General features: G+C 41.4%; 1 protein-coding gene across 4 annotated transcripts in view; it reads left to right on the forward strand.

Moving 5' to 3' along the window:
• The first annotated feature begins 3242 nt into the window (after window positions 1–3242).
• flncb (filamin C, gamma b (actin binding protein 280)) overlaps window positions 3243–13562 on the forward strand; it is a 55684-nt gene continuing 45364 nt past the window's right edge. For all 4 annotated transcript variants that reach the window (XM_034163855.1, XM_034163856.1, XM_034163858.1 and 1 more), the window contains exon 1: window positions 3243–3633. In XM_034163855.1, coding sequence (XP_034019746.1) covers window positions 3270–3633 — 364 coding nt within the window. In that variant the 5' untranslated portion in view covers window positions 3243–3269. The remainder of the gene's footprint in view (window positions 3634–13562) is intronic.

A 13562-nucleotide genomic window follows, 5' to 3' on the forward strand; every position in this document is an offset into this window, starting at 1 on the left:
TGAAGATTGACTGTTATTTATTCTCAGAAGTGTGTGCTTTATTTATTGATTGTCAATATTAACAATGTTATTCTTGGTCTTTTTTCCATAATAATTTGTTTTCTTTATATTACATTCAAATCAGAAAACTTCCTTTAAAGCTGCATGTTCATATTATTTTCTACTGAAAATTACACAACTTGTACTGTCAGAGAAAATCATTTATTGTGGATGATGTGTTTGGATATGATTATCATATATTTTTAATTACTTAATTTTATTTTTTGGTACATTGTAGTCATGTAATGTCGGTAAAAATATGTCACAGACATCAGAAGATGTTAAATCATTGAATTCGGAGGAATGTTTTCCTAACATTGAAACTTCCAGGATGATTCTTTGATTCTGTTCAGTCATCTGTAACTTCTTCGCATTGTCAGAAATTAAAGAAATTATTCATACATACTGATATCAGTTGCCTCATGTCAGTAATTGCATTTTTTTTAGACCCCCTTTAACTGTTAAAAGAAAAACTGCAGCTAAGAATTTTTACTATAAAATTATGTTGATGACTACAATTAAATACAGTGCATCTGGAAAGTATTCGTAGCACTTGTATTTTATGTTGCAGCCGTATTCCAAAATAACCAAAGTAACCCCCCCCCCCCCCCCCCCACCACCACCACCACACACACACACACACACACATATAATTCTACTCACAACACCCCATAATGACAACAGGAAAAAAGTTGCTTGGAAATTTTTAGCAAATTTATTTAAAAAAAAAAGAAAGAAATCGCATGTGCATAAGTATTCACAGCCTTTGCTCAGTACTTTGTTGATGCACCTTTGGCAGCAGTTACAGCCTCAAGTCTTAATGAATATGATACCACAAGCTTGGTGCACCTATCTGGGCAGTTTTGTCCATTCCTCTTTGCAGCACCTCTCAAGCTCCATCAGGTTGGATGGGGAGCATTGGTGCTCAGACATTTTCAGATCTCTCCTGAGATGTTCAATCAGATTCAGGTCTGGGCTCTGGCTGGACCACTCAAGGACATTCAGAGTTGTCCTGAAGCCACTCCTTTGATATCTTGGCTGTGTGCTTAGGGTCATTGTCCTGCTGAGAGATGAACTGTTGCAGTTACCCAGTCTGAGGTCAAGAGTGCTCTGAAGCAGGTTGTCATCCAGGATGTCTCTGTACATTGCTGCATTCATCTTTCCCTCAATCCTGACTAGTCTCCCAGTTCCTGCTGCTGAAAAACATCCCCACAGCATGATGCTGCCACCACCATGCTTCACTGTAGGGATGGTGCCTGGTTTCCTCCAAACATGACTCCAAAGAGTTCAATCTCTGTCTCATCAGAGCAGAGAATTTTTTTTTTCTCCTGGTCTGAGAGTCCTTCAGGTGTCTTTTGTCAAACTCAGGCGGGCTGCCATGTGCCTTTTACTAAGGAGTGGCTTCCGTCTGATCACTCTACCATACAGGCCTGATTGGTGGATTACTGCAGAGATGGTTGTCCTTCTGGAAGGGTCTCCTCTCTTCACAGAGGAATGCTGGCGCTCTGACAGAGTGACCATCAGGTTCTTGGTCACCTCCGTGATTAAGGTCCTTCTCCCCCGAGCACTCAGTTTAGACAGACAGCCAGCTCTAGGAAGAGTCCTGGTGGATCTGAACTTGTTCCATTTATGGATGATGGAGGCCACTGTGCTCATTGGGACCTTCAAAGCAGCAGAAATGTTTCTGTATCCTTCCTCAGATTTGTGCCTCAAGACAATCCTGTCTCAGAGGTTTACAGACAATTCCTTTGACTTCATGCTTGGTTTGTGCTCTGATTGTCAACTGTGGGACCTTATATGTTGACAGGCATGTGTCTTTCCAAATCATGTCCAATCAAATGAATTCACCTCAGGGGATTCCAATTAAGCTGAAGAAACATCTCAAGGATGATCAGTAGAAATGGAATCCACCTGAGCTCAATTTTGAGCTTCATGGCAAAAGGTGTGAATGATTTTTTTGGTTTTAAATTTTTAATAAATTAGCAAAATCTAAAAATAATTAAAACAAAACTTTTTCACGTTGTCATTATGGGATATTGTGTGTAGAATATTTAGGAAAAATATCTTTCATCCATTTTGAAATAAGCATGTAACATGGCAAAATGTGGAAAAAGTGAAGTGCTGCAGACTTTCTGGATGCACTGTATTTGTTAATAAAATGTTGCAGTGTCATTTGTTAAAAAAGTTTTATATCACTTATTAATGTAATTTAATCATCAATAATGTGAATAAATGGTGGTCAACCAAGTTAAAACCAGTTTATATCAGTTTTCTTTTTGTTTAAAGCAGTTTGAAAATATCTCAGGGATTTTACAAAAACGCTTTAAATTGAAATAAAGTTTAAAACTACAGCAATTCTGTTTTCCAGAATCCCGTATGTGAGCTTTGCTTTTCTCCCTGCGGTTATCTTATTTTACCCGTCGGCGGCGCTGCTCCAGTAGGTGGCAGACACGGTCACCGTTTATTACAAAGTTCCTTCTTTGATCTGGTGCATCAAAGTTCACCACATTTTAATCAGTTTGTCCTCGCTATCTCACCTTTTAATGTGGCGACTTACGAGGTGACAGCATTTTATGATTTTGAGTTACTGCTTACGTCAGCAGTTCCCATAGTTCCCAATCCTGGTCCTCACCGGAGGACCAGGATTGGGAACCGCAGGCTGGAATGGACTAAGTCTGGTTTCCAGCTCAGCTCAAAAACTTTCTTACTTATGGACCAGTTTTCTGTCTGAAATAAAGTTTTGAAGTTAGTTATAAAAATGGCGTGAGGCCACACCCACTTACGCCAAAGCGCCCCACCCCACCCTCAAAAAGTTTTTGCCACGCCCCAAACACAAAGAGGTAGTCTTGTTGCTATGGGGACGTCAAGTTTTCACCGTTTTCTTTTTGAAAAGTTTTAAATTAAGTGTGACTTTGCCCCTCCCCTGAATCGGTTCAAACGGTCCGAACCAAAAATAACCGGCGCTCCCTGACTCCGCCCCTGAGTGTGTGTCAGCCAATGGGCAGCGGGCGGCTGTCCTGGCTGCTGTGGATCTGGATTTGGTCCTGGACTCGGTCCTGTGGGCTGACATTCCTCAGAGTCCGGCGGACTGACGCGGAGCTTTTTTAACGCCAGCCGCGCGCGCCGGTCGCTTGCACTTTTTGACCATTTTTTTTTTTATATTTTTTTTTGCGAACTTTTCCCGCTTTTCGCGTCTCTTTCTGCGCCTTTTGGTGCGCGCGCTCGCCAAGATGAGCGGCTTCGCGGAGCCGCTTCCGCCGCACGTGTACGCGCGCGCGGAGCAGCGGCAGGAGGAGGAGGAGATGCCCGCCACCGAGAAGGACCTGGCCGAGGACGCCCCGTGGAAGAAGATCCAGCAGAACACCTTCACCAGGTGGTGCAACGAGCACCTCAAGGGTCTCAACAAGCGGATCGTGGACCTGCAGAGGGACCTGAGCGACGGCCTGAAGCTGATCGGGCTCCTGGAGGTCCTGAGCCAGAAGAACATGTACCGCAAGTACCACGGAAGACCCAACTTCAGACAGATGAAGCTGGAGAACGTTTCGGTGGCGCTGGAGTTCCTGGAGCGAGAACACATCAGGCTAGTGTCCATTGGTAAGAGCCGCGGGGGCCGCACCGCTAGGGGGCGCGCGTCAGGGCCCAAAACGGCTCCCGATGCGCTTCATACCAACTTAAAAAGTTCAGGTTCCAGATTTTAAACCAGAGTCGGTTCAGATGGAGCCCTTTTAATGTTCTTTTAACATATTTTATGCTCAAAATTTTTTGTTGTTGTTTTTTATTGTTATTGTTGTACATCACATTTAATTTGTTAAAACACTGGAAAATTCTTAACAGATGGCAAAAATACGTTTACAGGTTAAAAAATTTAATCTTGTCATTTCAAAGTGATGAAAATCTGACTTTCAATGCAAATATCTCAGAAAAACATTCTACACCAGATAGTCTTTAAATACTAAGAATTAGGGAATAACCCTGTTATGCTGGTTATATGGTCGCAAATTGAGCTTTACGGATAAAATGGATATTTGCGACCATATAACAGCTTAAAATCACCCATTTTGGCGGCGGCGGTACGTGACTTTCTCTCGCTCTTAGCTAACAGCTGGCAGCGCACATGGCTGGTGTTCTGTTGAATTGTGCGTCTCTTCGCATAAATCAACAGTTCCACGTCCAAACAATACAGTGCATGCGTGCACAGTTGCGCGGAGGACAGGAATGCGATCTCATCAGAACACCGGTCAAGGCGCGGAGTAATACATCCAAATGTGAAACGGGCAAATATTTTGCCACCGTTACCCCGATATTATACTGTCTGAAATCTCACACGATTAACCACTCAGATTTGTGGAAAAAATGTAATTGGATTAGAATGATAAATATTAGACTGTAAAATGTATTTTCAGATTGTTTCAGCTCCATCAAATAAAAAGTTTTCATAATGTACGAGGTCTATTAGAAAAGTATCCGACCTTTTTTTTTTTTTCAAAAACCATATGGATTTGAATCACGTGTGATTACATCAGACATGCTTGAACCCTCGTGGGCATGCGAGAGTTTTTTCACGCCTGTCGGTTACGTCATTCGCCTGTGGGCAGTCTTTGAGTGAGGAGTCGCCCACCCTCTCGTCGATTTTTTTCATTGTTTAGGAATGGCTCAGAGACTGCTGCTTTGTTTGATAAAAAAAAAATTTCAAAACTGTAAGGCACAACTGAGTGGACACCATTCGATAAATTCAGCTGGTTTTTGTTGAAAATTTTAACGCCTGATGAGAGATTTTGGTCTGGTAGTGTCACTTTAAGGACGGCCCACGGTGCCTGATGGCGATCTGCGCTCTGAGGCGTCGTCGTCTCGCTGTTTCAAGTTGAAAACTTCCACATTTCAGGCTCTGTTCACCCAGTAAGTCGTCAGAGAACAGAGAACTTTCAGAAGAAGATGGCATGAGGAGTTTATGCGGACATTCCACTGTTAAAGGTCATTTTGTAATGAAAGAACGTGCGGGCAGAGTCGCATGTCGGGCCGCACCTGACCGCGTGGAGTCGCGACAGGAAAAACACCTCCGTTGGAACTTAACGGGCAAGTTGGAACATGCCCAACTGTTAAACAATTTCTCAGTTACTCACTTGTTGAAAGCCATCAAAAGCCGCCTGAATTTTACAAATGGTTTTCAACACGGAAGTGTTTTTCCTGTCGCGGCGCACACAGATTTGCGGTGGCGTCACGGAAACGACTCGGCGAATTTGCGCGCACTTTCTTTCATTACAAAATGACCTTTAACAGTGGAATGTCCGCATAAAGTCCTCATGCCGGCCTCTTCTGAATCTTCTCTGTTCTCTCACGATGTCCTGGGTCAACAGAGCCTTAAATTAAAAATGAGGATGATTTCAGCTCGAAACAGCCAGATGACGGCACCTGGAAGCGCTGCGCGACGTCCCGCTCCGTGGGAAGTCCTTAAAGCGACAGAAACACCCCATAATCTCTCATCAGCCGTTAAACTTTTCACCGAAAACCAGCTGAATTTCTCGAATAGTGTCCACTCGGATATTCCTCACAGGTCCTGAAAAAAGTTTGATAAAGCAACGTGCGCCGTCTCGAGCAGCGTGTGAAACAAAGGAATTCAGCCGAGAGGGCTGGACCAGTGCTCACTCAAAGCCTGCCCACAGGGAAATGACGTCACCGACACGCGTGAAAAAACTCACGCATGTGCACGAGGGTTCAAGCATGATTGGTGTAATCGCATGTCATTCAAATCCATAGTTTTTTTTTGTTTTTTTTTTAATAAAACTGCCGGTTAGTTTTATAAGATACCTTGTAAAAAGAGATTAAAACTTGTCCACAGAGAAACATTACAAATTTAGACAAAGACACTAAATCCACAAGAAGATTAAATTGAATCACTGATTATTCATTAGTTTCTGGTCGCTTTTAAAGTAAATTAATCTAAAAACTTAAACTGGAGGTGATCCAGTTTTAAACTCTTCTGGTTTAGCAGGTTTTATAAAAAATGGAAAGGATTTTAAATTTGTGTTAAAATGGACCAAACTGGTTCCGTTTGAGATAAATCACTTTGAACTGGTTTTGAAATCAGGACACACTGGTCGGGTTAAAGTGCATTTAAACCACTTTTAGCTTGTTTTAACTGGATTTTAATTATTTTTTTTTTTAACCAGTCAGATTTTTATCTGGTTAAGTTTCCTTTTAAGCTGGTTTAATTCTCATTAGCATCAAATAGAACAACAAAAAACAGCAAATCACGCCAGAAGCTATGAAAATGTAGTTTTAAAAACATTTTTACTGAAAATGGAATTAAAATCATAGCAGAAAATGTTTAACATGAGAACATCCTCGTTCAAAAATAAACTTTGAGCGAATGATTTTATCAGTGTTTGGTTTTGGTTTGTGTTGATGTGGGAACAGTTCTGTTGGTTCTGCGATGTCGCTGAATGGTTCTCTGACCCAGATCGATCTGAAACGGACCCACACGTGGTTTGGCTTTTGGCCTGCGAGGCGATGAAGCAAATCTTCCATCTGGTCTACTCCAACCAATCTGAAAGTAGAACCTCCAAAACCCGACCAGCGTAGAACCCAGGGAAGTCAGTCCAGGTTCTTATTGGTCCACTTTGTGCCTAAGTATCCTCCTCGAAGACGAGGAATTAAAATGTTTATCCAGCAGGGGACAGATTAGGAAATCATAGCAGGTGAGATTTAAATTATCTGTAAGTGCAAAGAACCAAATGGAAAAAAAATGCAGCGAACAGGTTCCACAAATTAATTAAATTTATGATTATTGCTATACTGCCCCTTTGTTCCATATGGGTATTGCATCACTTTAATTTCCGGGGTGGAGCAGTAAGAACTCTGGAATGTAATGTGTCGCTGGGTTTTGTATCTAAAGGTGGTTCCGTTATTCATCCAGCAGAGCAGCTTTGACTGCTGTTTGGTGTTGAACCAGAAAGCTTCTTTGTCCTTCAGCAGCCCGCGCACCGCGCGTTGGACCACACAGAGTGATATCAGACAAATGGTCAGATGGCATGAGGATACTGGAAGGGAAGTTCTACAGTTTTCTCATCTTTGTGATCCATTTTTCATTGATGAAATATGATTCCGGTCCCACCTTTTCCTCCTTACACCTCTGTCATCGTCCAGATCTGCTTCTGAGCTTCATGGCTTCAGGTCAAAATGAATCATTTCACTTTGTCTCCTGCCTCTCTCTTCATTTGTTTTTAAGTCATCCTGAGTCAACCATGGACCAGAAGAAAGGCTGAAATTCTTGTGAGGTTTCTGTCTGTGTTGAAGTTCCGTCGCTCTGGTGTCAGCGGTCTGAGCGATGACTCAAACGAAAGTCGACTCCTGGACTGTTGTGATGTCCTTCTGGACTTTCACAGGCTAGTTAGTCCTCTTACTCACTGGACCTGGTTGTGGTTCCTGTTATGTTGTAGCTCTTGAGCAGAACCTGCAGCACTGAATGTCAGGAAGTGTTAAGGTTACAGGAAGTGTGGCGACTGGCGTTGGAAGTGAGACTTTGACACCCGGTCGCGGTCTTTCCAAACTTTGCCAGTGGGGAATCCGGGCTCGTGTTTCCCTCCTCTGAGTCCTGTCAGATTCCAGACGTCATGCTGCAGAAACTTAGCGTGAGGCGGTGGAGGATCCCTGACGCCATCTGGATCTTTAGGTCACGGTCAAACACAGTCCTGGTTTGACCAGGAGCTCCAGAAGACTCTTGATTAGTCTTTCTTACACATTGGATTGTTCAAACTCCTGAGTGTCACAGAAAGCTTCAGTTTAGGCGAAAGGATGTGACAATTAAAAAAAAAACAATTAAGGATGAGGGTATCTGATGAATTTTTGTGATTATTATTATTATTATTATTATTTTTTTTTTTTTTGTAAAACTTTCTGATGATATTGAAAACCAGATTCTGTTTGACACTGATAAAACCAGTTTTGAAGTGAGACTGAGTGAGTCATTTTATTGCTTCGATTAAGGAGTTTCTGTTTTCAGTTGTGTTGGTTTCTTAACTAGTTAGCAGCAGTGTAACAAGAATGGACAGTCAAGAGTGTGTACCAGTGCTGGGAAATAATGACAAAACCTCTTTACCTCCAGAGGAGAGGATTGAGACTTTGATCTACAGGCCTTTATGACATCACAGGCTTGATATGGTTTGTCTGACTGTCCAGGGGGAACTTTAATAAGTTCACATGCACATTCATAGTTAAACTGGTCAAATTCTTTTATTTTTTTCCTGCGTCATAAACACGGAACTCGACCACACAGACGGTGACATTTTACGCTCACGTTTGCAACTTACAAAAACAAAACTTAGCGCTCAGGTTCTACATCAGAAAAAGGCAAAAAATGGATCCAGTCGCACATTAACAAAACCGCTCATGGCACTTGCTGCGTCTTTGAGAGAATGAATTTATTTCATTAACAAACAACACATGATGAAGAACATGGAGTCGTAGCTTCTTTTAGGCGTCAAAGCCTCCACGCTTCAACCAATTTATTTACCAAAAATCTTCTTTACTTTATGCTCATTAGAGACTCCTGACACCTACTGGTCAAGTAATGTGTAGCACATTTTTGTGATAATATAAGCTGGAGGCCATAAAGAACAACTTGAAACTGCAACATGATGTTTATTAATAAGGAGGCAGACAGACAGGCACATTTTTATAGCTGAACCCTATAAAGTTTAATGGGATTAACGTGGACGTTAATATGTTGGTGCTCATTCAATTTGGCTTCACCCCGTTTAATCTGTTTTTTTGTTTGTTTTTTAATGCTTCCAAACTACTTTATGTTGAAGTATCACATGTATAACATGAAAAGAAGGTAATTAGAGACAGGTTTACACATTTAGCTTTCTCTGTACGCAGCAGCACAGCTTTGCCCTTTTATCCAGTTCAGGTTAGAATCCAGAGAGACTTATCACGCATTTCTTCCCATGATGCTTTACTGCTCTTGAAGGCCATTAGCCATCGGCTGCCAGCATGTTCCCTGTTTTTATATATATATATGTATATATATATATATATATATATATATATATATTTGAATGTGACCCAACATTTTCCACACCTTAAAAAAGTTCATTAGTCAGATGCTGTATATGATCGTTTGAATATGCATTTAGATGTCTTGGCTCCGCCCCTTTTAATCATAATACTATGTACTCATAGTCAAATGGGTTGTTAAAAAAACATTTCTTAGTTTTACTAATTCTTATTTGAACATGTTCTGGCTCCGCCCCCCGGTTCTGGCGGCCTCTGAGGTCTGGTTCACCGGGCTGGGGGAGGGTGGGGGGTTTGGATGGTGCTGATTGGCAGGACAGCTGAGCTCTGGTATCCTTCCACCAACAGCTGCTGAAAATAGACCAGAGGGAAACCGTTAACCCGACTTCCTTCAACAGAACCTCGCACAGAACTCACGTCTGCTCCCAGTCGGCAAGAACCACAAAGCCGCTGATTTTCAGTCAAATCCTACGATTTACAGCATAATTTACTGGAAAATATCAGCATCAGTTTAAAAAAAACAAACAAACACAAAAAACATCTATTTGATTGACAGGTGTCGGTGACTTAATGAGTCACGATGACATCATATCCTCATCAACCTTGTTTAACTAGTTTCCAGAACAATCATGGATGCTGAGCAACTTATACTGTTACCATGGTAACATCCCAGCTGCACACCTCTGCCTGTTAGTGATGTGAAGCATCGAACCCTTTCTGGAAGAATCGCTGTTGAAGTGAATCGTTATGAAGCAGCGAACCAAACTGTGTGAATCTTAATGTGACACAGGCTTCAGTGTCAGCTTCGCTCTATAATTACTGCCATGTGTTGTCGGCCGTCACAGCAGAGGAATGTGCAAACCCCCGTCCCTGCATGTGCACGCATGTGCGCGCACACACACACACACGGTGCCGGTTGTGCTTGGATGTAATCGACGGGGGAAATCCTGAATGGTTTTGATTTTCCTCTGATTCTTTGTTGGTCAGAGTGGAGCTGAAGGAGAAATCTGCTGACAGCTTTTTCAGATCCTTCCTAATATCAGCCCAATAGATCTAGATGTAGTGGTTCTGGATTCAGGTCCAGATCCAGATCAACACCTAATGTTGATTATGTTTAACTGACACCTGACATCAACAGCAGTAAAATCCTGTTTACAAATGGATCAAAATGTTGGAAAATGCAAATGTGGGGGGAAAAAAGGGGGACCACCGGAATCTACATCTGGATCCTGATCAGCACCAAATGTGAAAAAAAAAAGATCATCTTTTTTCCATCTTTTGTTATTGGCACTGTCTATTCATGGCTTCTTTTTTTATCTTTTACTTTTTGCTAATACACATGCACGGCCACATGCACACGCACATGTGCGCGTGCATGCATGCACAACGGCGATCACAAGACCTCCTCAGTGGGGAACATGTGCACACGCCTTAAGGTGCATGTTGTTCTTGAGTGAGAACTTGCATGAGCTCTTCTGCTGAATGAAGAAATGTCTGAGATCATTTCAAGAATTTCCAGCTCCAGAACTGTTCTGGATCTTTAGTGAGTATAAAGTACCAGCAGAACCCAAACCACCATCAGACCAGAACCCCGTCAGGAGTCTGGAGCGGGTCAACCACGTGTTTCCAGTCTTTGACACCACAAAGTGTTTGAAACTTACACTTTTTTCTCTGAGTCAGGCTGCAGGAATGTTGCCAGATAAGCAGGCGTCCCCCTTTTCCTGTGATAACAGGTGGGATGAGCTCATCCATGTAGGAGCTCGGAATTACTGAAGAGCAGAACCGAAGCCTTTTGGAGCTACTTCAGACACACTGTTGATTCTCAGGCTTTCATGCAGAGAAAAACCCTCGAACTTTAGCATCAACGTATAGAACAATAAAGTACCACGCTTACCATGCTAAATGTTAGCATGGCGGTTTATATGACGCTACGGTATTAGGGCTTTCACACAGTAAAATATTAGGAAGTACATTTTATATCACTGTGCAGAAAGGTTTTCTTTGAGAAAATACAACTTTGCTTCAAAACTTCAAACAAACTTAAATAACCCGAAACAAAGCGAACGAAATCAGAGCAAACCGGTCGCGTGACTAACGGACAGTAACATGCTAAACTTGCTGGTGTGGGAATTTAGGAGATTTGATAGGAACATTCTTAGTAATCATTTTCCATTTATGTGTGTAAATATTGTGTTTTCATCTGATTTTGACAGAAAAACAATTTTTCTAAAATATTGTTCGACCATAACAATGAATAAACAATTGTCAGTGTGTAAACAATGCCACGTTACACAAAAGGCCAAGATGTCCCGAATTTAAACAAACGCTAAACATTTTAAAATTGAGCAAATACCAATGCGCTAGTTTGACGCAGAAGTTAGTGGATTTACGTGCATCATATTTATGTAAACAGACATGTCATCTGTTGCGTATTTATCAATCAATCAGTCAACATTTATTTATAAAGCGCTTTACAGCACCAACTGGTGTCCAAAGTGCTTAACATTAAAAACACAAATTCACAAAAATAAAACACATATAGAATAAAATTTTAAAACAGCACATAAAAAAACAGAGCATGTCACCTCCCCACTAAGTGTTAAAAGCCAGTTTAAATAAATAAGTCTTTAACTTAGATTTAAAAAGTGCTAGGTCAGGAATAGTACATAACTCAAGAGGTAGCTCATTCCACAGTCTGGGGCCAGCTACCGTGAAAGCATGATCACCCCAGCGTTTATATCTTGACCTTGGAACATCTAAGTAAAGCTGGCCAGACGCCCTTCATGTCCTACTGTAGCTGTGCATTTCAGACAAGTAGGGAGGTGCAAGGCCATAAATAGCTTTAAAAGCAAACATTAAAATTTTAAAATCAATTCTAAAATGAACTGGAAGCCAGTGGAGTGAGTACAGAATGGGCATAATATGCTCACGTCTAAAAGTGTTTGTCAAAAGGCGAGCAGCAGCATTCTGCACCAACTGGAGACGCGCAAGAGATGACTGATTAATGCCCGAATAAAGTGCATTACAGTAATCAAGTCTGGAGCTGATGAAAGCATGAATGGCTGTCTCAAGATCACGTCTACTGAGAATGTGCTTTATTTTAGCCAAAAGGCGAAGTTGGAAAAAAATAGCTTTGACAACAGAGTTTATCTGTTGATCAAACCTCAAACAGCTGTCAGATATCACTCCCAAATTCTTGACAGCTGGTTTTACATAGTTAGCCAAAGCACCAAAATTTGGTGTTACCACATTTGGTATGCCAGAGCGCTCAAACACCATGATCTCCGTTTTACCATCATTCAGGTAAAGCAAGTTTTGGGACAGCCACTGCTTTACATCGCAAATACAATTAAATAATGATGACAAAGCATCACTCCCATTAGTCCTCACAGACAGATAGATTTGCAGATCATCTGCATAACAATGAAAGGACAGATTGTGCTAGGTTATAATTAACCCCAATGGCAGAATGTACAAAGAAAATAGGATCGGCCCAAGGACAGAACCCTGCGGCACACCACAAGACAGATGAGCAGTTGATGAGGAGAGGTCCCCAGTCATGACAGAAAAGCTCCTTTCAGCCAAATATGATCTAAACCACTTAAGTGCAGTACCCTGAATGCCAATAAAATGTTCTAACCGGGAAACAAGTACTGTGTGATCCACAGTATCAAAGGCTGCTGTGAGGTCCAACAGAACCAGCACAGCAGGATTCCCTGCATCCACTGACAAAATGATGTCATTATGAACTTTTAAAAGTGCCGACTCAGTGCTGTGTCATGATCTAAACCCAGATTGGAATTTTTCAAGGATGAGATTGTCTTCTAAAAATGATTGTAACTGTAAAAAGACAACCTTTTCTAAAACCTTAGACATAAATGGCAGATGAGACACAGGTCTAAAATTGGATAAAACTGACGAGTCCAGGTGAGGTTTTTTAAGAAGAGGTCGAACCACAGCATGTTTAAAAGCAGCTGGAACAGACCCTGATCTAAGACAAGCATTGATAAAACGTTTAGAAATGTTACACATTTACTTTATCGTACATTATATAAACGTCGACTCACAAATGCATTCATACAGCTGTTGCTTCTTTTAGGTGCCTTTGGTTCTTGTTTTTGCTTTAATAAACACTTTCAGTCACAAACATAGTGTCATTAAGGCTGTGTCATTAATGTTGTTAATATGTCGTTAAGGTGTAGTTAAGGTGGTGTTGTTACTGTGTTAAGATTGTGGTGTTACAGTATTTTTAAGGTTGTGTTGTTAAGGTGTCCTTAATGTTGTGTCTTTAGGGTTGTGTCATTAACATTATGTTGTGAAGGTGTCGTTAAGGTTGTGTCGTTAATGTATCATTAAGGTTGTGCCGTTACAGTGTTTTTAAGGTTGTGTTGTTAAGGTTTTGTTAATGTTGTGTCATTACGGTTATGTCGTTAAGGTGTCCTTAAGGTTGTGTCATTAATGTTATGTTGCTAAGGTGTCGTTAAGGTTGTGTCATTAATGTTCTGTCTTGA

Source organism: Thalassophryne amazonica, chromosome 22 (genome assembly GCF_902500255.1).
Source record: "Thalassophryne amazonica chromosome 22, fThaAma1.1, whole genome shotgun sequence".
Taxonomy (NCBI): Eukaryota; Metazoa; Chordata; class Actinopteri; order Batrachoidiformes; family Batrachoididae; genus Thalassophryne; species Thalassophryne amazonica.